Source organism: Motacilla alba, chromosome 9 (assembly GCF_015832195.1).
Source record: "Motacilla alba alba isolate MOTALB_02 chromosome 9, Motacilla_alba_V1.0_pri, whole genome shotgun sequence".
In the NCBI taxonomy this organism is placed as follows: Eukaryota; Metazoa; Chordata; class Aves; order Passeriformes; family Motacillidae; genus Motacilla; species Motacilla alba.
In genome coordinates, this window is record NC_052024.1 from 4,729,643 (window position 1) to 4,753,403 (window position 23,761).

A 23,761-nucleotide genomic window follows, 5' to 3' on the forward strand; every position below is an offset into this window, starting at 1 on the left:
GGTGAGCCTCGGCTGGATATACTTTTGGGGAGCTCCCCTCAAGGTATAGCAGGGCTGGCCCTGGCGGGGCTGGGGTCCTGTTCCCAGCCCAGAGCAGCATGGGCAGGGCTGTCTGCGCATCCCTGTGCGGTCATGACTCTGCAGAGGCTCCTTTCAGGAGGTTTCCTTGGAAACCTGACAGCCAGAATGAGGAGGGAGCATTCCAGAGAGAGCTTCAGCCCCAGTGGTGACCCGGGCACAGCTAGGAGAAATGGCTTTCCCTGAGGATGAGCTGCCCTGGCTCAGTGTGGGGAGGTGGGGTGCTTTGGGAAGCTGTCAACAGCTGCTGTCTGATTCCCAGAGAGGCTTTTCCCTCTGCTGTGAGGCGCCTGCAGACCCTAACCCAGGGCTTTGTCTTTGCAGGAGCAGGAAGATCCAGATCCGAAACATCCCTCCCCACCTACAGTGGGAGGTAAGAAGTGGCTGATCCCAAAAGCATCCCGTTCATCTCCTTCTCCAGCAGCACGAGCTGTGCTGCTGGAGCACGTGGCCTGCATGTGGGCCGCCCTTTAACTTCCCAGTAACGCAGGGAGGGAGCCTGAACTGGGCTCCAGCTCCTGCCTGCTTTTGGGGAGCAGGGCTGCGGGCCAGCTTTGAGTGCTGGCTCAGCTGTGGGGTGATGGATGCAGCTGGGTGGTGCTGGAGGGTGTTGGTGGGTGGAGTGGGCTCCTGCTCTGCCCGCTTGTGGCCTCACCTGCCCGGTCTGCTGCTCTGTCCCCAGGTGCTGGATGGCCTCTTAGCTCAGTACGGCACGGTGGAGAACGTAGAGCAAGGTGAGATGGTCCAGCGTGGTCCTCATCCCTGCAAAATTCCCAGCGCTGCTCCCCAGCTCTGCCCAGGCTGCAGGAGGCCCACTGAGATGAAACCTAGCTGGATAACCAGACCAGCAGCACTGGTCTGAAATGGGTTTAGGACACAAACCCTACTGGTGGAAGTGGGGCCACCTGTCCAGTGGTGGGATGATGTGGGCCCTCCAGCCATCCATCCGCCATTCCCAAGAGTGCTCCCGGTCCCTGAAAAGTTGAAAACACTATTATCCCTGCAAGCAAAAATGAGCTGAGTGTAGCTTGGGATCCACTGGTGGGTCGGGACTGTCCAGCCTTGCATTCTGCTTGGATGCAGCCTTGGATCCAGCCCAGTCCTTGGGCTGGGGGAAAGCACAGGGTGCCCAGGTGTGCCATGGGACAGGCATCTCCCTCCCCCATCCCAGCTGTATCCCCCGCTCTGGAGCATGCCGAGAGCAGTGGTGACACCTCTCCCATCCCTGCTCCAACTCTGCTTCTCTTGCTCCCTGCAGTGAACACAGACACAGAAACTGCCGTTGTCAACGTGACCTACGCCACGAAGGAAGAGGCAAAAGTGTGAGTGGGGTTTGTTTTGGTTTGCCCATGGTTTTACACCACACCAGCTTTCCCAAGGAATCCCAGGTATCTTCCAGGCTTCTCTAAGCCGTCCCACCACTGGGCTGTCCTCTTGCCTTCTCCCCTGGCATGGGTGATGGGCTAGTATGGATTAGGGGTTATTTCAGAAGTGGAAGCATGGTTCCAAACAAAACGTTTTGTGCCAGTCTCGTAGAGACCTCAGCCCTGTGCTGGAGACCAGCCAATAAATAGTGAGCTTGTTATTGTTAGTGCCCGGGGTATTTTTTGTCTGATCAAGAGCAGGTCCCAGGCTACAAGGAGCTTTTGTGAGTCCATTTGCTGATGGACGTTCTGCCAGCTTCCCATCTGAGTTGACCCATCGTGGCGTTGGATGAGTGAGGACAGAGATGGGGACGGCGATCTGCTGCTGGTCCAGGAGGGCAGAGGAGAATCCTTCTGGTGCCTCCAGCCTCGGCTGGATGTGCTGTGGACCACAGAGAAACATGACAGGAGTGTCTTAGAATCACTAAGCTGAAAAGGACCCGCAATGATCGTTGAGTTCAAATCCTGGTCCTGCACAGGAAAGCCCCAGAAATCCCACCGTGGTCTTGGGAGTTGTGGCAATAAAGGAAGACAAAGAGTTTTCCCAACACAGCAGTGCTTAATGCTCTGGGATAAGAGGCTTTTTTGGGCTTAGGAAAAGGATGGTGAAGCTGCAGAAGTCCTCAGAGGATATGGAATTCAGGCCTGGCAAGAAGCTGCTTGTGATCTGTCAGCAGCAGCAGTGGGATGTGGCAGGAGCAGGGAAAGCCGAAGCCAAGCAGGGTCATGGCACATGCCAGCGTGGCCAAACATCACAGCTGAGGAGAGGCTTGGGGGATGAAGAGTCCAGGTGCTGCCTCCCAGCCTCATCCAGCTGGGAAGGGAGTCAGGGTTCCCAACAGAGGGGGCACCATGTGCTGCATCCTTCTCCTTGGAGCAGCAGTGGTGGCTCAGAGCCGCCCTGTCATCTTTGCCACGTCCAAAGAGCCTGTGAGACCATTCCCATGCTGCGTGGTAGCTCCAGGCGAGGACTTTGCCCAGCTGAAGGGGCAGGTCCCTGGGCTGCCATCCCACCTCTGCTGGGGGGAAAAGTCATGTGCCAGCTTTGGCATGGCCCACGTGGAAGGGGATGACAGGGGAAGCCCCTGTCCCATCAGGTTACGGAGCTTGCTCCTCGTGGGAAAAGTGTGGGGCTCTGGCTTCCCATGGCCACATGCTTCCCGACTGGGGAGGGAGGAAGATGCCAGTTAAGAACCACGTTCTACATGTGGTGGGGGTGCTGGAGGGGAGCCCGTCCCCGGGGAGCCCCTCATCGCCACCCCCTGCATCTCCCTGCCCTGCAGAGCAATAGAGAAGCTGAGCGACCACCAGTTTGAGAACTATTCCTTCAAGATTTCCTACATCCCGGATGAAGAGGTGAGCTCCCCTCCGCCCCCCCAGCGATCCCGCCGCGGGGGCCACTCTTCCAGGGAGCGGGGCTCCTCCCCGGGGGGCTCCTCGCAGCCCAAACAGCTCGATTTCCCACTGCGGATGCTGGTGCCCACGCAGTTTGTTGGTGCGATCATAGGAAAGGAGGGCTTGACCATAAAGAACCTTACTAAGCAAACCCAGTCCAAGTAAGTACTTCCAATGGTTTTGTTTCCTTCCCTAGGGTGCTGTAGGTCCCAGCTCGGGTTCTCCCTGCACTGGGGGCTTTGGAGTGCCAGCCACTGCTGGTTTTTTGGGGTGCAGCCGTCAGGGGGTGGTGGCAGAGCTCAGGTGCTAAGCCATTCCTGCTGGCCAGGGGGGTCTGGGTGCGGCAGGAGGGGGATGCACACTGGAAAAGGCCTGGAATTAGTTCCTAAAGCCTCATGAGAACAGCTGGGAATGAGGCTTTAGGGAGAAACGGCAAGTTTGGGGATAAAATCCGAAAAGTGAATCCTCAGTGCAATGGTCTTTGTTCCTGGGATTTGCTCGTCCTGCAGCATCCCATATGGGCTAGAGGTGTTGAGGGGAAAGGGACACTGTGGGAGCACTGCCACGAGAAGGATGGGCTTTTGTAACTGTTTGAAGCCTTTTTTAGCAATTAACGTGTTTATTTTTGAACTAAAAAAGGAAAAGAAACCCAAAAAGTGGGGTTGTCTTGCCAAAGTTTTCCATGTTTCTCTTGTTGCTGTTCTCCTGATCTCACCTCTCGTTCTCTGCATGGTTTTCCTGCATGGTTTGTTCCTGCCCAGGTGTGTTTGTGTTTAACCCCAAGCTGTCTTCTCCTGTGCTCATCATCCTGAACCTGGTGATCCCATGGGACGTAGGACTCCTGTCCCAGAGCATCCTAGTTCTCAGAGGAGTTTTTAGAGGCAAATCTTTGGTAGTAGTGTGGCTGGAGGTAGAAAGACGAGCCAAACCCTGGCACGGGGTTGGCAGGAAGAGGTTTGTATGGAAAGGGGGCAGAGGAGTAGGGAGAGGAGCTCTTGGAGCCTGGCTCGCCCCAGGGCGTGGCCACCTGGTAGCCGTGAGCAGATCCTGGTTTGGCTGCATGCCCTTCTCCAGGTGAGTCCTGGTGGGATGAGCAGCAGTGGTAGCTGTGTCCTCACCACCCAAGAATGTAATTTGCCCTTTCCAAGTCCTGAGCCTAGCAAGGAAGGTGGGAAGGTGCCAGTTTCTCCCAGCCGTGAAACCGCCTGCTGTTGCTTGGAGCAGTTCCTGCCACTGAATTGTCCCTCCTTGTGGGGTGGCTCCGTGTGCCTGCCCCGAAGAGCCGGTGCCGTGGAGGAAGGTCCTGCTCAGTGCTCTGCGCTCTCCTGCCCTGCCTGCAGCGAGGCACTGTCTCTGCTCAGGCTTGGGTGAAGGGAACCCTCAGGAATCCATCCCAGGCAGTCACAGGAGCCCCTGTCCTTCACTTTGGGTGTCGTCCCACACTCTGTCTCTGCCCAGGCCACCCTCATCCGCCAGTGATGATCTGAGGGTGATGTCCTGTTGCCTGGCCCCTGCTCCTCCCCAGAGCGATGCTGGCTTCTGGATTCCTCTGGTCACGTTGGATTTCACCCCTGGCTCCATACACAGAGATCCCAAAGATGCTTCTGAGCCCCAGGAGGCAAAATTGTCCCCAGACTGAGCCATCTTCTTCCATGAAGAAACCCAGACCAAGAGCCCACCCGAGCAGGTGACCTTCCACAGCCCTTAGAACTCCATGAGGAGAGGATCATGGCTACCCAGCAGCCATGGGACCGGGATAGCCCTACAGGCACACTGCATTGTCCCCCTGGAGAGGGCTGTCCCTCGTGGCAGCCACTCCCTGAAGCATTCCCAGCTCCCTGTAAGGTCTCTTGGAAGCTTTTCCTGCTGCACCGTTGGCAAACCCTGTCCCCCCAGCCCTGGTCATCCCTCCCTGCAGCACCTGGGGATGGGGTGAAGGTACTGAGAGTCCCCTTCTCCATCCTCCCGTTGGAATGGAGCAGTTCAGCAGTGGCACTGGCGTGTGCTGGGAGCTCCAGAGCTCTCCCTTCTCCAGCTCTCTGAAAGCAGTGACCCCTTCCTGGCATCCCTTCTTCTCTCTGGCAAGTGAGCCCGCACATCCGCACGTGGGATGGGTTGGTCAGCCAGGAACCTGGCTTGTGCCCCTTTCTAAGGCTTGTCCAAGGTCCTCATCACCTCGGTGCCTCCATTCAGCACTTCCATGGCACTTGGTCCCTCTCTGGCGCGAAGGCTCAGCTGTGTTCTCCTCTCCACCAGCCTCAGCTGCTCGTGGGTCCAAGGAGCTGCGTGGCTCCCATCTGTGGGGTTTGTTGGGATTCCTCATCAGTTCCCCCTACCTTGGAAGCATCATCATGGTCTGTCATCGCCTCATGTGGCCGTCAGGACGTGTTCACACTGTCCCTGGCTTAGGGCTGGCAGCAAGTGTCCCTGTACCTGCTGGGAACGGATCCTCCCGGCCAACCCGAGGGAGCTCCATGGCTGGGAGCACCGACTGAAGCCACGGGAGGTCTGGAGAGATGGAGCCTACGAAGGGAATCACACTGTCCTCCGTCCCTGTTCAGTGCTTGGATGGAACCACTCTGGGGTCGCTTTGGAGCGGGCAGGGTTGGCCCTGCCCTTCTCTCAGGGAAGGCTCTCCCAGCTGCTCCCCTTCCACCGTCCGTGTTCCAGCGTGCTGGCTCTTGAAGAGTTGACCTGTGCAAACCCACCTGGACCCCGCAGCGTCCCAGCACGGCACCGTGTGGTGACTCTGCCCCGCAGCCCTTGGCCAGCAGCACCCTGGATGATCCCGTCGGGACAGGACGTGGCCGGAGGGGACCCGCCATGTCGGAGCTGAGTGCTGGCAGCATTGCGGAGTGGCTGAGCTGCCACTATGGCACCTGCTCGGAAGATCTGGCCCTGGCTGCAGCAGTGACAGGGACACCACGGTGGTGGCCGATGGCAGGATGGCCGCACGGCATCACCCTCCGGTGGGAAGAGCGCGTGGATCGCGCGGAGAAGACAGAAAGGTTCTCGCCTCGGTTGTCCAAGGCGCGTGGTTGAGGTGCGGGAGTCTCCTACCCTGCTTTCCTCTCTCCCTCTCTCTCAGGGCTTTGCCAGGTACGGTTGAGCGTGAGGAGCGAGCTGGAGGCCGTGCCTCCTCCCGCCATGAGCTGAGGGAGGACCAGAGGAGTAGAGCACGGTCCCTGCCGCTGCGCACGGGAGCCTTCTGGTCTCCCCTGGAAGGGCGTGAGTACCAGCGCTGTTGTTGCCGGGTGCCTCCGTCTCGTGACAGACGCTGCCCACGGGTAAGTGCTCTCTGTCCCGAAGGACGTGGTCGCTGGACAGCCTCGGGTGTCGTGCAGAGAGAGGCGGAGGTCGGCAGGGCCTCTGATCCGGTCTCCTGCTCCAAGCGGGACTGGCGTCAGAGATTCAGAGATGATAGACCAGGTTGCTCAGGGCTTTTGTCCGGTTGAGGATTTGTTCTGCCCCCTCTGTGCATTGGTTGATGTTGTGACACCCGTCAGCTTCCAGGACCTCGGGTCCTACAGGCGAACGTGGTCCAAATCCGATCCAAACCACCCGCATCCAAACACTGCCTGGGCTTGCGTGAGCCAGGTGATGGTAGATGCAGCTGAGGCCCAGGTTCACCCCAAAGCTTGAGCAAGTGTTGAAATGAGTTTTTCTCAGCTCCTGAACTCTCAAAAACCTCTGTGTGACCCCAGTCCCATCTGAGGGGCTCCTCTCTGCTGGTTGTTTCGCCGCAGGGTTGACATCCATCGGAAGGAGAACGCCGGTGCTGCCGAGAAGCCCATCACCATCCACGCCACGCCGGAGGGGTGCTCGGAAGCGTGCCGCATGATCCTGGATATCATGCAGAAGGAGGCTGATGAAACAAAATCGTGAGTGCTCCTGCCTCAGCCAAAAGCATGGTGGGACACGGTGGTGGTGGTGGTACTTCTCCTTCCCAACACATCCTCGGTACCTGTGGCTGGAAATTTTTGTGTTGCCTGACTGGCTGGACATTTAGATTTGATTTTCTTAAATCCATTTTAGAGCAGAAGAGATTCCCTTGAAAATCCTGGCACACAACAGCCTGGTGGGGAGGTTGATTGGCAAGGAGGGCCGCAACCTCAAGAAGATTGAGCAGGACACGGGCACAAAGATCACCATCTCCCCGTGAGTTCCTGTGACAGGAGCGGGGGGAATGGCTTCCCACAGTCAGACGGCAGGGTTAGATGGGATCTTGGGAAGGAATTGTTTCCTGTGAGGGTGGTAGATTGCCCAGAGAAGCTGTGGCTGCCCCATCCTTGGAAGTGTTGCAGGCCAGGTTGGACAGGGCTTGGAGCAAGCTGGTCTAGTGGGAGGTGTCCTTGCCCATGGAGGGAGGTGGAACTGGATGCTCTTTCACATCCCTTCCAACGCAAACCATTCCATGATGCCATGATTTAACAATTCAGCGAAGTCCTGGTGAACACCAGGCCACCCCATTCTGTCCAACATGGTACAAGCAGCGCTGCAGCTGGAAAACAGAGCAGCTGTGTCCTCCCATGTGCATTCCCTATCCCAGGTGGATGTTCCTCATCCCAGGGGTCGGGCGGGGGGCGGCGCGTGGCTCTCACGCTGCCTCGTGGGGAACCCTCAGCTGTGGTTTGAGTTTTCCTGGGGTTTCTCTTGGCTTGAAGAAGGACTGTAACCGCGTGTCTGGGTTTTCCCGTGGGGCAGTTTGCAGGATCTGACCATCTACAACCCTGAGCGCACCATCACGGTGAAGGGCAGCACGGAGGCCTGCTCCAGCGCCGAGGTGGAGATCATGAAGAAGCTGCGCGAGGCCTACGAGAGCGACGTGGTGGCCGTCAACGTAAGCTCAGCCCTCGCGCCGTGCTTGCTCCCACTGCAGGCAGCCACGCAGCAATTCAGGGTCAATGTGTCACAGCACGGGTTGGGCCTCGCCCATCCCTGTGTTGAGAAGCCCAGTGCTCCTCCACCTTTCACACCTTTCTCCGTGTCTTTCCTTTCCCAGCAACAGGCCAACCTGATCCCAGGACTGAACCTCAGTGCTTTGGGCATCTTCTCCACAGGGCTGTCCATGCTGCCGTCCACCCCAGGGGCCCGAGGGGCTGCAGCTGCCAGCCCGTACCACCCCTTTGCAGTAAGTGTGGCGTGTTCCTGGTGTCTGGAGGAGCTTGGTTTGGGTGGACACTGTAGCTGTAGGAAACACCTCATGGGGAGCTCTGACTCTCGGCCATCCGGGGAGGATGCTCGTTGCAGCAGCAAAGTGGAGAGGACAGGGAATGAAGGTGGCAACCACCAAGCAGATCAGCTGCATCCCTGTGTTTTGTGCTGAGTTGGGTTCCACCAGGGTTTCAGGACTGGCTGTGTCCCAAGGGTGCTGCTCTCCGAAGAGAGCATGGAAAAACCTTGTAGGTGGTCTTCAGTCCTGACCCCAAGCCCACCACTGGATTGCGATGGCATGGACTGGGTTGTGCCCTGTGGGTCTAGTCTTGGTGGCCACCAGAGCCCCCTGGTGTGGCCACAGGGCGTGCAGGTGACAAGCAGCCTGCCCTGTGCATCCACTGCCATCAGCCTGGACCCTGCCCTGGCACCCCCGGGGCTGTGCTTGTGGGGAGCCAGTCTGCACCCCAGCTCACAGGGGAGGGTTCTCCTTGTTCTTGGGGTGCTGAAACCTGGGCAAGGTCGTTCACAGCCCCTGAGGTGACAGTGGGCAGGGATGGTGCAGTGCCAGGAGAACAGGAGGGCCAAGGTGCTGGTGGAGAAGGGCCATCCCAGGTCACTCAGGCACTGTGGGCTGCCTCCGTTAGTCCCTAAATAATTTATTCTGAGCTGTGGGTTAATTTACCTGTGCTGTTTTCTTTCCCTGGAATGCCAGCAGCAGAGCGGCCGGAGGAGGACGGTGAGTGCCTGGGAGGATGTGGGGGGCGTGTGGTGCCTCTGGAGGGCTCCATGAGGGTTGGTTGGTCACTCTGTGGAGGGAGGGTGCCGTGCCTGTATCCACAACCTTTGGGAGACAGCTGTGGGAATTATTTATGGCTGTGATGGAGAGGAGTGGACAGGTCTCCTGAAGGGCAGTGTTTGTTGTGGGGTCCTTCACCCCAAAGCTTTGTGTGGCCTTTTTCAAGCCCCCTGGTGAGGCCAGGAGGAAATCTTTTTTCTGATGCAAACATCAGCAGGACAAAGCCAAAAAACCAGCAGTGGGGAGGGACCGGGGTTTACTGGGAGCTCCCATCCCAGCCTCGTGGTGTGCACAGGCACAGGATCCGGGCTGCAGCTCATCCTTGGATGTGCCTGCGCTCTCCTGGAGGGGTTTCAGGGGATGAGGGGTGGTCACTGTGTCCCTCATGTCACTCGTTGTGGGGACACACTCTCCATGTTGGGGTGAGGGTGTTGAGGAGGGGGCTGGCACGTTGAGGACATCACTGATGTCACTGCCCCTCCTTTTCTCTCCCACCACAGGGCTCCTCAGCCTATCTGTCGAGTCTGTACGGAGCCCCCTCAGCTGGCGCCTTCCCCCATCAGCACCCCGTAAGTTTCCCTTCCCCAAGAGTGCCCTGGCACCTCCTGCCATGAGGTCTTCCCTCAGGCACCTTGTGGGTGGGCAGGCAAAAAGCAGAGAACGTGTGCCAGGACCACAGCCTGACCCAACAGAACCCACCTTAGCCCAGCCCAGCCCAACCCAACCCAGCCCACCACCTCTTGAAGCCTGGAATGCTGGCAGGGGGAAGCAGCCCCCTGGTCCAGCTGTTCCCCTGACCCTCTGGCTCTTCGTGCCCTTTCCAGCTGCCGGAGCAGGAGGTTGTGAACTTGTTCATCCCGACACAGGCGGTGGGGGCCATCATCGGGAAGAAGGGGCAGCACATCAAGCAGCTGGCACGGTTTGCTGGTGCCTCCATCAAGGTGAGCGGGAATGAGGGGCTGGGTCAGGGCTTTGTGCCTCAGTTTCCCCTTCCCACTGCTGAGGGCTGAGAAGGCAGCCCTTGGTGAAGGGTTTCACTCCCCACATGAGTAGAAACCCAGTCCTGCAGCATCCTGATTGTCACTGCTGCTGGGTAGGGGGTGTCTCTGCATGGGAGGTGTCCCTGCATGGGGGCACATCCCACAGAGGGGAGGTCTTGCCCGAGGAGGGGTCACACACACACTCCTTCCCCGTCCCTCCGCAGATCGCCCCGGCAGAAGGGCCGGATGCCAGCGAGCGCATGGTGATCATCACGGGGCCACCTGAGGCTCAGTTCAAGGTATGATGGCCACAGGGTGGGGGCTGGCCTGGGGACATGGGTAGGAGCAAGGTGAGAGCATCCCTTTGGTCCCCGTCATGCCAGGGGGGCTTCTCTTTTCTCTTTCTCTTTTGGGGACCATGGTTTTGGGACCACATCATTGCCTGTGGGAATGAAGGGCACAGCAGGCCACCTCCAGGATGCTGCCCACCACCTCTATGTCCCTTTTGTGCCCTCTCCAGGCCCAGGGCCGAATATTTGGGAAGCTGAAAGAGGAAAACTTCTTTAACCCGAAAGAAGAAGTGAAGCTCGAAGCACACATCAAGGTGCCTTCCTTCGCCGCCGGCCGTGTCATCGGCAAAGGTGGCAAGACGGTAGGTGAGGGTGTGTGGGGTCCCACCTGCCCCGGGAATAGAGGGCTGGACATCCCCTATCCATCTCCTATCCATCTCCTATCCATCCCCTATCCATCCCATCAGCTCTGTCCGGGTGCTCTGTGGTATCAGCGATGTCTCGGTCCCAGCGCCGTGTCCTGTGGGGTGGCTCTTGGATGGCAGCCATCCCCTTGGGACAGGGTGTGAGCCTGGTGCCATGGCTCAGAGCTGGGGTGGGACGAGCAGTGGAGGCTTTTGGCTCCTCCACAGCAGAACCTGGATCTCTGGTTTGCTCCAGGTGAACGAACTGCAGAACTTAACGAGCGCAGAAGTCATTGTGCCGCGAGACCAAACCCCGGACGAGAACGAGGAGGTTGTCGTCAAAATCATTGGGCATTTCTTTGCCAGCCAGGTAAGGTTTGGCCATGGCTCTCCCAGCATTCCCAGTTTGAGGAAAGCTGCCAAGCACAGCATCCCCTGAGCTGCCCTGAGTGGTTTCAGTGCACCCAGGATGCACTGAAGGAGTTTTTGGCTGCATTAAAATTAAAGATGGGCTCGATTCAGCCAAAATCAGTGCCTTGGACGCAGGGTGGGAATGGCTGCTGCATCCCACCTGGGTGCATCTAACCGGGCTGGGTTCATGCCTGCGAGGGCGTGGTGACACCCCAAAATCAAAGCTCTGGAGTGATGGAAGAACAAGCCAAACCTTTGCTGTAGCACATCCTCACGTGTCACAGCACGGGATACATGCTTGGCCCTGGTGTTAAAAGCGTAGGGTTGTGGTGCTGTTGTGCTTGGTGGGGGCTCAGCTCTGCTGTGGCTACCCCCATTTCTCGCCCCCTTCCCAGACTGCCCAGCGCAAGATCAGGGAAATCGTGCAGCAGGTGAAGCAGCAGGAGCACAAACACGCTCAGGGAGCCGCGGCCTCGCAGCACAGCAAGTGAGGCTCCCGCCAGCACCGCCCGACGAATGTAACCCCCCGCCGCCACCGCCGGACCCCAGCAGGTCAGGGGACAAACCAAAGACCCCCGCGCCCCCCGGCAGCCCGGCTGCGCAGAGCCGGGGCTCGGGGGGCTCTCTCCAGCCCGCAGCTTCCGCCTTACTCCATCGCCTCCCGCGCCGCTCCCCCGTCAGTCGGACTAACGCAGGCAGAGAGAGGTGGTTTTTAGTTTGGAATTCTCCCCAAACCTGCCCATTCCACCCCGGAGGAGCTCGCCCGGCCTGGGGGGGCCGCGGCGCTCATTAATTTAGAATTAATATATCAGTAACTAAACTAATGCCGATTTTTAAGTTTTGTAAGATTTTATTTTTTAACTCACTTTTTAAAATTTTTTGGGGGAGGGGGGGGCTGTTTGTTTTTAGCAAAAGCAGGCTTTTCTAGAGGTTTAATGGCAGGAGCTGGTTCATTGGTTCTCTAATGCACCGTAGAGCAGAGCTGTAGGATTGCCAGCAGGGAAAATAATACTAAATAAGTGTTAAAAAGCAATTTCTGAAGGGCTTTGAGAAGAGCAGGGCCTGTAGGAGCCAAGAAGATTCCTCGTGTAGGAATTGTTCCTCCCCTTCACACACCTTTTCCTCTTTGCTTTGGACTCCAAAAGCGGGGTTTGCATCCGTTCTGTCCCCCCTTTCTGTCTGTCTGTCCTCTCTCCATCACTGCCCAGCACTGACATCCCTGGAAAATGATGGGCAGCACCAGCCCTGCCCGCTTTGGCCTGGGATCTTTGGGGAAAAGATCCCTGTTGCAGGGAGAGGAGGGGGAAATGGGTGAAAAAAACAGATTTACAAGAGATTGTCAGCCCAGGGCTGGAAAACCCAACCAGCAAAATTGGCTTCAAATGAAAAACAACCCAAATAACCCTCCCACCACACACACACACACACAGAAAAACTACCTCAGGTTTTCGTACCTCAGCACCTTGCGCTTGTGTTGCCCTTTTAGAGATTTTTGTATGCCTTGTAAAACTGATAGTTGGAGCATTTTTTTATTTTTGTAATAAAAAAAAAACGAGTTGGAAAAATGATCTCGACCAAGTCAGCTGCGAGGTGGAAGAAGGAAACCATCCCCCGTGTCCCAGAGCTCTTCCGTAGTCTCCTGCAAGCCGAGAGCCAGTGGCTGTTCCTTCGGAGAAAGCTTGAGAAATGGTTAAAAAGAACAAAAAAAAAAAAAGGGAAAAATAAAAAAAGCCAAACATAATTTAAAAAAAAAAAGGGTTTAAGCAAATCCAAGTGATGGATGGAAGCGGTGCAAGCCGACGGGCAGAGCAGGGATGGGAGCGCAGGTGCCGGTGCCAGCGCCGCTCCCGTGGGCTGCGACTCCGTGTTTTCCTCTACTGCAAAGTGTTCTGTGAAAACCAACCCGAGACACCAACAAAAAAGAGAAATATATCCAGCTAACCAGAGCCTGAGCCTGCTCTCTGTTGCTTTCTTTGGGGTTCCCTGCGGTGCCCAGTTCCCTGCTGCCAGGGAGGGAAGGGCTGGATGGGGGGTGTGGGCATTGCCAGGTGTAGTTTTACCCTGGCACCTGGGAAGCGTTGCCATCACGAAGCCACCTCTCCCTCCCTGCACATCCCTGGATGGAACATCCAGCGGGGAAAGGCACCAGATGGGGCTGGGATGGCCTTTGGGGGCAGGGTGGGGCTGCCTGGGATGCTGACAGGTGCCACAAGGAGGGGACCCCCCTGCCTCCATGAGCCCCAGAGGCAGGCTCTTCCCTCCCACCCCTCCAGCACTGGGAGCGCTGCTCTGGTGGCACCTGGGACAGTCAAAACTGCAGCCCCAAACAGGAGGAACCAAAGGGAAGGGGGAAAGGACACCAAAAATATTCCCAGCTGCTGTGTCCTCATGCTCAGATCTTCCGCATCCTCAGGGAAGATTAATTATCCGTGATTAATTATTTGTAAGGATAAAACATAAGTGTCTTTGGAATTGTTCATCCTTTGGAGAATCTGCCCTGAGGGTGTGGCAGACTGAACCGATCAGTGAAAGCAGAGGCAGACAAAGCCCCTCTACAGGGATCTTGCGGGTCTTTGGGGCAGGAGCAGCACAGGGATGTCCCCAGAGCCACCAGGGGAGGAGAGAGCCCCTCTTCTTCTTCAGCTGGGGAGCAAGTTAAAAACCACACAGAGACAGCAGATCAGTTTTCAATTAAAAAATAAATTACTCTATTAACAAGTAACCTCTCATACAATAAGGCTCTTACATAAGTTAACATTTATCTTATCTTCCCTAAACAATAAGAAATAAATACTACTCTTTTACAGAACAGTGTTTTCCTAACAGTGCATGTCTCCCAGCAGCTGCTGATGGATTATTTCCCACACCATCTTCCTGCGGAAATAAGGCATGTGCTCCTGAAAAGAAACAGGAGAAATCCATCACATAGGAAGCCAGGGGAGAAAGAGGCAGGAAATCTCCATTAACACCCAGGGAACTCTTGAGTGGGGAGCTGCTTTTGAGCACTTGCCCTTTGAGGACAAGGTGGGTTTCACACCAGGGTGACACAGCCACCCAACAAACACCCGCTTTTCTTTACAGGGACAATTGAAGATCACCACATTGGCAAATAACCAGGGGGAAGTTTTCCAAGGGGAAAACCTATTTCACCAAGAGATACAAAGGCCAGATATGCCAAACCACTGGCTGCAGCATCCTGGCATTGGAATGAGATGGTCTTTGAGGCCCATTCCAACCCAACCCACCCTGGGATTCCATGATCTTGCCCAGAAGCAGACACCAGACATGAGGAACAAACCCTCAGTCCCTGCCCCAGCTGCTGAGCAGCTTCCCTGGCTCCCACATGGGTGTGGGAAAGGCTGGAGCTCCCTCACACCCCCTCTCACCGGGGTGAAGATGATGGGTTTGTCTCTGGAGATGAAATCAGCAAATTTGCAAACAAAAACTCCACAGTCGCTTCCATTATTTTGTTGAGGGATTTCCTGAGGAATACAAAAACATGGAGAATTTTTATCTGTCTTGAAAGAGCAGCAATCCTGTTGTAGCACACATTAGCCACACCTACTCCTGCAAACCTATTGCCATAATCCATTTACCACTCCCAAACCCAGGGAACAGTCCCAGTTAACTGCACACCATCTCCCTGTGCTTGCCTGGGAAGTGTTAAATCCTCTGTGACAAGGAGTTCTAGCTCCCATTCCAAATCCAGGCATTGCTCCCATACCTCTGTGCCCATGCTGTGAAGGGTCCATTCAGAAGCAGTCAATTCAATGTTTCTTTTTTCCCTGCTTTCCTCTTCCAGGTATTTTCTGTTGAAAACAACACAAAAAAAATCACTTTTCATCTCCCTGATTTAGGACAACAACAACAAAAGCTGTTGAAAGGTGACAGGAAGATAAATCACAGTGAAACGCCAGAGGATCCTCACAGCAGAGGATTTAAGGAATGTGGAGGGAAAATTCCAATCTTAGAGACACAGTGAGAGGCTGTGAGCAGGGCTCCCCAGGGCTCAGCCCTGTGTAATGTCTTTATCCACGGCCTGGACGAGGGGATTGGGCACCCTCAGTGCCTTTGTGGGTGACACCAAGCTGGGTGGGAGTGTGGAGGGCAGGAAGGCTCTGCACAGGGCTCTGGGCTGGTGACAAGGGGAGGATCAGTCATGGGATGGATCCAATGATCCTGGAGGGCTTTTCCAACCTCAGTGATTCCGGGATTTGTCTCTGTGGGGCTGCTCTCCTGCTCTCACCCTACAAAGCTGCTGGATGAAGGGTTTTTACTGACAAAGACACGTCAGGATGTGCAGCACACATGTGAAAACTTGCACCTCTGACACTCTGGAGGATTCAAAACACTGAGCAGAACAAGAGGAACAAAGTGAGGAGCACCATGGGACAGGGCAGAAACACTTCCCACAGGGAGGGGAAAAGGCCTCAAAAACAATCCGAAGGGATAAAAAAGCAGCTACTCACAAGACAGTTTTACAAATGTGGTCTCCTTTCTGTCCCAAGGAGTCAAAGTACTTGATGGTTTTCTCTCGGAGGTCTACGACCTGGGGTTAAAAGGTGACTCAGACAAAGCACACCCCGAACACTAAAGGACTTTGCTTGCCAGTTTTGTTCTCCCCATCCCCTAAATACAAAGCTAGTTTGACTCACCAGCAGTGTCCAGTGAATTCTGAGGTGAATAGGCACCAAGATGACATCGTGCTCAAAGATATCCACACCTTTAGTCCATTTCTTTACTCCCCTGTGGCTCGTAGAGCTTAGCTTGGAATAAAAGAAGGTATTAAAAGCATAGACTGCTGGATAGCCTTCCTTCTTGCTTCTTTCCACCAGAAGACCCATGTAGAAATTCATGATCTGGAACAGAGAGAGGCAAAGTGAGATGTGAAATAAGACACTAAATTAAAAAGACAGCAACATGTCTTTGCTGGCCACCCTTGAGCTGAGAAAACTCCAGCCTGGCAGCTTTTGCTCCCAGAATTTCACACTGGAGGACTTGTGCTGCTGGTTAAAGCCCCCACACCCACTCTGCTAACCCAGACTGACTCCTGGGAGCTGCATCATCCAAGTGAAAGCTTCCAGAAACACCAGCCCACACAGTACCCAAAATAAGGAGTGCACAGCTATTTCTGGGCTCTGCAGTGGAGCTCCTGGAAGACTCCTGTGCCCGGGGAGGGGAGATTTCCCAGGAAGTGCACGATCCCATACCCTGTCGTTGAGCCAGCCCAGGGGCTGCAGGGTGCAGATGTCCTCACGGGTGACAGTGAGCTTGAAGGCCCTGCTCAGGATGTCCTCGGGCTCACCACTGTCAAAGGCAGCAGAGATCTCACTCTCCATGGCCTGGAACAAAGGAATCAGAGGGGAAGGGCTCATGGAACAGCACACGGCGTGCACCAGCCCCCTAGAAGGCCTCCAAGTGCAGCTCCAGTGCCAGAGCAAGGAGCCTTGCAGGCCTTTGCTGAACCAGCCACAGCACTGGCTTGCTGCTGAGCACAGGTACCTCTGTCAGTGGAGCCAGATCATCTCCCGGCTTTTCTAGGCATGGCAGCGGCTCGCTGTCCACAAAATAGAGGTCTTTGGACAGGACAGGTGTCACATGGAACTGGAATAACTTTCTTTGGGGGACTTCGGCTTCACGCTGGCCCTGCCAGGCACAAGGACAGGAAGTCAGAGAGAAGCACAAGGGGTTTGCTGGGGGACAGGGCAGAGAATCTGGCAAGAAACCGCAAGGGGTTGTGTAAACACATCCCAGCAGCAATCCCCAAGGTCACATTTGATTGGTGACTGCATGCCAACTGTGCCCAGAGAGGCAGGGCTTTCCCTGGGCTTGGATTAACATGCAGCACCCCAGCACAGCCTCCACATGCAGGTGTCAAGCTGAAATCAAGGTATCTCTGATCTCCACACTTCGAATTTTATTTTGGGTCTCAATCCTGAGCAGAGGGGAGTTATTTTTTCCAGAAAAGCAAGTGAAGTAGTGACTAACTGCAGCTTACCACTGAAGCAGCTCGTTTCTCTCGTTTTCCCTGTCCACGAGAGTCTTCTGGTGGTGTGTAGTAGCTGTCAGAAGAGAGAGAGAAGTGAGCTGGATATCCACACTGCCCCATGAAATTGTCCAAAATTCATCTTCTGCATAAGAAATGCTTTTCCAAGGCTGATTCTGACACATGACAACATCTCAGTTTGCTTCCCCACGCCTTTTAAAGCAGTCAGACCAGGACAAATGAAGAGCTGGAAGCTTCACAAACTTTCTTCCACCATCAGGTGCCAAACTCCTTTTTTTTTCCTCAGTTTTCATTTTTGGAAAACAGGGCAGCAACCAGCACTTCCTTTATCAAGTGCTTTGTGATCTCCTGGTGACAAATGCCACCCCACCAGTTATTTCCTCTCTTCCCTTGAGCTTAGTGACAATTTCACTGGACAAATGCACAGCTGAATACAGTGCTCCTGTCCAAGGGGGAAAGACAACAGGGACGAAATCACCCCAAACCACACCTGCCACAACCAAACCTCGCTCTACCCCCCATCTGCACACTCTCCTCTCTTGTCAGAGAGGAGGAGGAGGATGGCACCGAGCTGCCACACCAAAATCCCCCCTGGATCTGCAGCCAAAAACCCCTTTCCCCTCACTCCTGCACTCCCATCCTGCCACCATGGAGTCTGCTGGCCCTGCTGAGGGACAGCAACGCTCCCTTTTTGATCCATTCCAACCCAAGGCATCCTGCAAGCCTCAAAAACTGCCTCAGTCCCCCCAGGCTTTACAAACTCCCTACTCCTTTTGCTCGGGAGCCACAGGAAATGCAAAGTCAGCTCACTAGTGCTGAGGCAGAAAGACACTCGGGAGCAAAACCAGATTCTGCAAACCCAACAAACTCACACCTGGGCTGTCACCCCTACTTCCTTCTCCCAAAAAACACCCAGCACATCCCACAGCTGCCCAGCTGTGACAGGGGAGCTGGATTTGAGGGACAACTGGCTGTGAGCAATTCCTCAAACCAGCTGCTCCTCTCCCCCAGCACTGAGACACTGAACAGGACTGGTCTTCTGGAGGCTGGCAGAGCCAAAAGGAGCCGTGGTTAGAAGAGACTCTTACCTGATCATAACACCTCTCTGAGGCAGCTGGGGGCTGAAAACATCCCCATGTTTGACACCTGCAGGGAAAAGCAGCAATATGAGAACAGGGAGGTGATTTCCCATTCCAGCAGCTGCACAGGGCTCTCAGTTTCTGGGTGACATCACAGACATTTCACCAGCATTTTCAACTTAGAAGTTCAAACCCTGGCACCTGCTCAGAAATCATTTCAATCCCCATATGATCAAGTCACAAAGTCCAAGATGTAAAATAGCTAGTGATGAAAAAATATTTAAGTAATGAACAGGGAGGGAAAAAACCCTGGGACAATATTAATCATCCATGTAATTCGTTTACTTGTTTTGGAAGCTCTGCTTTTATGGAAGTAGTCCTGTCTAGCATTAAAAAGGGATTAAAGGGCAGCTCTGAGGGTGCAGGGTCAATTATCCCCCTCCCCTGGTACAGTAAAAGTAGGTAAAACAGGTACTAAACCTTCTCCTGTGCAGTGGGGTCACATCCAGCTGCAAACTGCACTGCCACAGTCACAGCTCTCAAACACCATTTGAAACCAGTTCCTGCCCTTCAGTAAAACCCTCACAAACCCAGTTTGGCCAATAATGAGGAGAATGCCCTGGTTGGGCTGGACTTCTACCAACAGAATGGGGCAGCCCTGGCTCCTGGGGATACTCACTGGTCCTTTGTGGCACAGGTGGAGAGGCACCTCTGGGTTTTTGCTCTTTCAGGGGACTCCCAGTCATCCCTGGTTCCTTGGTTTGAACTCTTTGGTGTGGCAGAAGAAAAGGACAGAGTTTTTACAGGTGATTTGTTACCAGTGCACCTCAATTCACTGCAGAGGACACGGCTATTTGTACACAACTGGCTAAATGAAAGCAACAGAAATATATAAAGTAAAATTAGGCTGCTTAATCCTTAACAGAACCATACTGTCACTGGTTCCATGACAAGCTGCAAAGGGCATTCTGAGGAGTTTACATTCAGAAGTTTGGCCACCTTCAGCTCAGGCACAGTGAACGTACGAGAGTCAAATTTTCTGTCTCCACTATCCCAAAAGAGACTCAATCATTACATTTGATTCTGTCCAGAACCCTGAGAGTAGGAAAGATCAATTCTCCTCCCCTTCCACATACAACAAACTCACCACCAGAAAGTTAAGGGTTATTTTGCTTATAATTACTTGTTGAGTCTTGCTGACCGTGGAGAGGTAAGTCTTCCAGAATATTTTTCTTTGAACAGACTCAAGAGCTCTTTGTATTTCTTATTTTCTGCTTGCTGAACATCCTTGCAGAAGGGAAGGAAAAAAAAGAGACTTTAGCAAGCACTCCCAGCCCTTCCTTTTGTCTCAGCCTAACTGTAGAGGATGTCCACAGCTGCTTCATCCCAGAACAATTCCCTTCTCCCCACTTTACCTCTTCAGCAGCACACAAAGGCCTCCTGGTGCCACTGACTCCTGGAGAGTTGGGACCTGGCTCCTTAATGGGGGGCCTGGGTGTGACAGGGCTCTCCGGAGCAGCTCGGATGTGGTTGTTCCTGCTCAGGCTGGAAACACCAAAGGCACAAGAAATGGTATTAAGAGACCATTCAAAGCTCCTGATTTATTAATTAGGTTTTAATTAGCACCTCCTGATTCAAGGAGGCACAGCAGGCTGCCCAGGACCCCATTATCTCTCTAGGTGACCTGTGGTAGTAGCTGAACACCCTCAGAGGAAAAACATAAAAGGGTTTCCCAAAGGAATTCTCTGGGGAAATTGAAAATTCTCTGGGATTTTGGGGGATTTTTTTTTTCAGTTGTGGGTTTTTCTGTTTGCATTCCTGGTCTCTGCCTCTTCCTGAGTTCAACACTTCCTCCTAGCACAGGAGGTGAGAGGGTTGAACTTGTTCATCTTTCTCTGATCTCCTGAGTCCATCAACTATCTGGATTTAAAGAGAAAGTTTAAAACTGCTCAGAGGCAAGAACACAGCTGAAGACCTCCCTCAGTGTGGCAGCCAGGAGGAGTCCCAGAACATGGAAAAATGTTGCTCTGTGGACACAAACACAAATGTTGGGCAACACAAGAAGGTCAAGGATGAAAGTGAAAGGCAAGAAACCCTCCAAAGCAGAAGTGGAAGAAAACGGAAAGATTTGTACCTCAGATAAGGAACTCTCTTGCAAAGAGAGGATGGTGTATCCTCAGTCAAGCACGGGTTGGTGTCACAAGGCATTTCGTCTGTGGGAGAAGAGCACAAGCCATCAGCAGCTGGTCAGGAAAACAGGAGTTATGTGAGTTTAAAGAGCTTCACCAAAGATTAATTACTCTCATTTCATCCCTCAGGTCCTAATATTATTTGTGTTATGTTGTTTCAGGATATTTTCATATTGGCAACTACAGAATGTTGCCAGCCTGTGCCTAATATAAAAGGGTTCTGAGGCTCTGCTACCTAAAATCAGCTTTTACAACAATTTCTTTCTGGCAAGCCAGCAATGGACACACTAGAACTGCATCCAGGGCAGTTAATATCTAGGATCCACAACCACATGAGCATCCTGGGATAAAGCACTGAATATCCCAGCTGGAAGGGATCCACAGAATCACCCAGTCCAGCCCCTGGCCCTGCACAGACACCCCAACAATCCCACCCTGTGCACCCCTGAGAGCATTGTCCAAATGCTGCTGGAGCTGTGGCAGCCTTGGGGCTGTGCCCATTCCCTGGGGAGCCTGTTCCCAGCCCTGGCTCCAATCCAGAAGTAATACCAGGATGCAGGGAAGAAACAGAGCTCACCCTCCACTATTCCTGGGTGCTACCCAGATATTTTGCCTTCAGCAACCAGCCCCCAGCCTGGACAGAGCTGCCCAGGCTCAGAGCAGCAGGAGAAAGGAACAAGTGAAGGACTTGCTGTCAGCCCTACCAGGCTCTCTTGTGTCCTCATCCTGTGCAGATGCTACAAACGAAGAGTCAGAAGAAATGTACACAACCTGAAATAAAAGCAAGTGCCAGAGTGAGCATAACCTGAATGTGAATCCAAGCAAGCACCTCCCCTTCCTGAAACTCAGTCAGCTGTGTTCTGACCCAGAGCCCATGGTTTTGCTTGGGTTACAGCAGAAGGCAGGGGCACTGATGGCACCACTTTTGTAACACAGGCTCTCACACCTGCAGGGATTGTGGAGCTGATTCCCGAGTTCCCCTCAAAATCCTTGCTCACCTCATCTTCGGACTCAGAGAAGGAGAAGTCATCTCTCTCTTCAGGCTCCTGGCTTCTACTTGCTGCCTCAGGTGGCAACCTGGCAGTCACAGAAACCTCTTCAGGCCCCTTGTTAGCCCCAGAGACACATTCTGGAAAAAAACACACCACCAGGCCATAAGGAATGGGACTGAAAACAGGGGTTGGGACTTCTGCTTACACCCAAGCCCAGCTCCTTGATCCCACATGGAGCAGACAACTCATTTCAACAGCACAGCAACAGCCCAGCAGCACCCCGCACCCTATCACCAGGGATCTTGTTCCCAAGCAGGAATTAGGGAGTTCCACATCCCCCACGGAACAGCAACAGCCTTGACTGAAAAAGCTCTTTGTGCCGCCCTGCAGGGCTCAGTGCCAGGGACAGCTGGGATATGCCATGCCTGCCCCAGCCAGGATTTATCCTTGGTGCAAACACATGGTCCTCCCAGGACAGAAAAAGTTATTCCCTGCTTCTCTTCCTGCCTTCATCTGACCAGGATCTCCCATCCTCCACTTGGTTTGAAAATCCCAGAATCATCAAGGTTGGATAAGCCCTATAAGGCCATCAAGTCCAACTGTTCCCACAGCACTGCCGAGGCCACCACTGCTCCACGTGCCACATCCATGAACACTGGGACACGTCATCGATGGGGCCAGGTGCCATGAGACCCCCTCCAGCCACAAGAACGGCTCAAAAACCCTCAGCTTCAGCAGCAATGCTGATGTACCAAACCCAGAGCTCCCCACGGCACCCCAAACCCAAGGAAAATCAGGCATATTAAACCTCTCTGTGAGGGGCAATACCTGTTTTCAGCCTCTTTGCAGGGATCTCCTCAGGATCTTCCACAGGCGACAGAACACTGAGGGAAGAACAGACAGAACAATGTTTTGCAAGCACAATTCAGTTCCCAGCAGGCCCAAACTTCCAAAGGGAGCTTCCCTACTTCCCCAGGATCATCTCCCAGAGAACTGATCATCCCACTAAAGCAGTCAGGCCTCTTTTTCTCCTTCTCTTAACGCTTCCTTGTGTTTTACGCTTGTTCTATCACCAAAAAAAAGCCTTAATATGTAATGCTTCCCTCTTTGCTCCAGGAAAGAAGCACTCCAGAGGTCACTAAGCCATGCAAGTTCATGTCACTCCGCTGAGCTGCAAAGGAAAGCTTAGGTGCAACAGGAAATGCAAGGTAGGAATGCCAGTCCTGCTCACATCCACTCCAGCAGCTTCCTGCTGAGTCAGCTCGGGAACAAACCCTTGAGACAATTACCAGCCTCACCCTTTCCCACCAGCCTACACGCAGGGATTTTTACCAGCTGATAGCATCGTTAAGTCCGGTAAAAACGTCTCCTTTAGGAACACAGCACAAAGCTCCTGTTTTTATATTTTTACCCCCCAAGAGCTGATTCCTTCTGAGCTGCTCCTCACTGAAAACCACCCGCGCAACACGCGGCTCCCTCCAGAGACGCTCGCTTGTGTCTGTCCCCGTGCGATGGGACACGAAGGGAGGGAGGGAGCAGCCGCGCTGCCCAGAGCACAGCGCACCCCGTGCGCTCCGCAAGGCAGCGGGCACGGCGCCGCCCCGGCCACGGCCACCGGCAGCGGAACGCGTGGGAAGGCACCCTCCTTCCATCCACCTGGCACCACCATTCCACGGCGTGCCCCGGCCAGCCAGCCATCCCCAGGGCTGTGTGTGCCATTCCACGGCGTGCCCACAGCCAGCCAGCCAGCCATCCCCAGGGCTGTGTGTGCCATTCCACGGCATGCCCCAACCAGCCAGCCATCCCCAGGGGTGTGTGTGCCATTCCACGGCGTGCCCCGGCCAGCCAGCCATCCCCACGGCTGTGTGTGCCCAACGCGATGCCCCAAATGCCCACCCCCGCTGCCCCGCCGAGCCCGCACCGCGCCGGCGGAAAGGGAACCCGGGCTTCGCCGGGAACGCCTGGGAGCCACCGAGTCCCGGCCATCCATCAGCGGCGCCCGCAACCCGCAATCACCCCCGCCCCTGCGGCCAGCCGTGTGGGGAACACCTGGCCTTTAGCAGGGATTGCCCGCCCCCACACCGGGAGCGCCGGGGGCGTGCGGACGCCGGCCGGGCCGAGCGGCGGGGCAGCCCCCGGGGCAGGAGGCGCGGCGGGAAGGGCTGACCTGGGGGCCGGTCTCTTTCGGGGCGGCGGGTCCGGGCCGAGGGCGAGGGCCGGGGCCGGGGCCTGGCGGGCGGCGTCGCGGAGGGCGCGGAGGACCGCGAGCAGCCATTGGTACATGGACCGCGCGCACTTCCGGCGCCGCGCCCCGCCCCGCGCCGCCAGCGGCGGCCCCGCGGCCCCGCCCACAGCCCGGGTGGACACGCCCACAGCCACACACGCCCCGCCCGCGGCCACACGGCCCCGCCCACAGCCCGGGTGGACACGCCCACAGCAACACACGCCCCGCCCGCGGCCACACGGCCCCGCCTACAGCCCGGGTGGACACGCCCACAGCACCACACGCCACGCCCCTGTCCGACAGCGCCCACAGATCTGATGGACACGCCCACAGCC

The 23,761-nt window shown here is 55.1% G+C and overlaps 2 protein-coding genes across 5 annotated transcripts; one reads left to right on the forward strand and one right to left on the reverse strand.

Moving 5' to 3' along the window:
- The first annotated feature begins 235 nt into the window (after window positions 1-235).
- On the forward strand, window positions 236-12,887 carry IGF2BP2 (insulin like growth factor 2 mRNA binding protein 2). Of its 3 annotated transcripts, XM_038146216.1 has the most exons (16): window positions 236-451; window positions 761-812; window positions 1,337-1,400; window positions 2,786-2,858; window positions 2,991-3,058; window positions 6,644-6,778; window positions 6,933-7,055; window positions 7,602-7,737; window positions 7,900-8,028; window positions 8,767-8,790; window positions 9,351-9,419; window positions 9,675-9,791; window positions 10,055-10,129; window positions 10,351-10,482; window positions 10,781-10,894; window positions 11,331-12,887. In XM_038146216.1, exons 1-16 carry the CDS (start codon window positions 251-253, stop codon window positions 11,424-11,426), a joined length of 1,608 nt encoding a protein of 535 aa, XP_038002144.1. In that variant the 5' UTR covers window positions 236-250; the 3' UTR covers window positions 11,427-12,887. The 3 variants fall into 3 exon arrangements, with proteins under 3 accessions (XP_038002144.1, XP_038002142.1, XP_038002143.1); XM_038146214.1 differs by having other exon boundaries at window positions 2,786-3,058; XM_038146215.1 differs by having other exon boundaries at window positions 2,786-3,058; window positions 8,770-8,790.
- SENP2 (SUMO specific peptidase 2) lies at window positions 12,424-23,524 on the reverse strand. 2 transcript variants are annotated; one of them, XM_038146212.1, is made up of 17 exons: window positions 23,370-23,524; window positions 22,031-22,086; window positions 21,209-21,339; window positions 20,915-20,981; window positions 20,156-20,264; window positions 19,437-19,566; window positions 19,205-19,308; window positions 18,701-18,789; window positions 18,031-18,088; window positions 16,934-16,997; window positions 16,438-16,581; window positions 16,146-16,277; window positions 15,591-15,794; window positions 15,405-15,484; window positions 14,660-14,744; window positions 14,322-14,417; window positions 12,424-13,832 (listed from the first exon to the last, which is right to left on the reverse strand). In XM_038146212.1, exons 1-17 carry the CDS (start codon window positions 23,483-23,485, stop codon window positions 13,755-13,757), a joined length of 1,743 nt encoding a protein of 580 aa, XP_038002140.1. In that variant the 5' UTR covers window positions 23,486-23,524; the 3' UTR covers window positions 12,424-13,754. The 2 variants fall into 2 exon arrangements, with proteins under 2 accessions (XP_038002140.1, XP_038002141.1); XM_038146213.1 differs by having other exon boundaries at window positions 20,156-20,234; window positions 23,370-23,523.
- Window positions 23,525-23,761: the final 237 nt, after the last annotated feature.

Coding starts and splice junctions, on each gene's coding strand:
- IGF2BP2 (XM_038146214.1), top strand. CDS start 251: ATGGCTTTCCCTGAGGATGAGCTGCCCTGGCTCAGTGTGGGGAGGTGG. Junction 813..1,336: donor GGTGGAGAACGTAGAGCAAG/GTGAGATGGTCC, acceptor TGCTCCCTGCAG/TGAACACAGACACAGAAACT. Junction 7,738..7,899: donor GCGACGTGGTGGCCGTCAAC/GTAAGCTCAGCC, acceptor TTCCTTTCCCAG/CAACAGGCCAACCTGATCCC.
- SENP2 (XM_038146212.1), bottom strand. CDS start 23,485: ATGTACCAATGGCTGCTCGCGGTCCTCCGCGCCCTCCGCGACGCCGCC. Junction 18,790..19,204: donor CGGTCAGCAAGACTCAACAA/GTAATTATAAGC, acceptor GCCACACCAAAG/AGTTCAAACCAAGGAACCAG. Junction 14,745..15,404: donor CACATTTGTAAAACTGTCTT/GTGAGTAGCTGC, acceptor TGTTTTCAACAG/AAAATACCTGGAAGAGGAAA.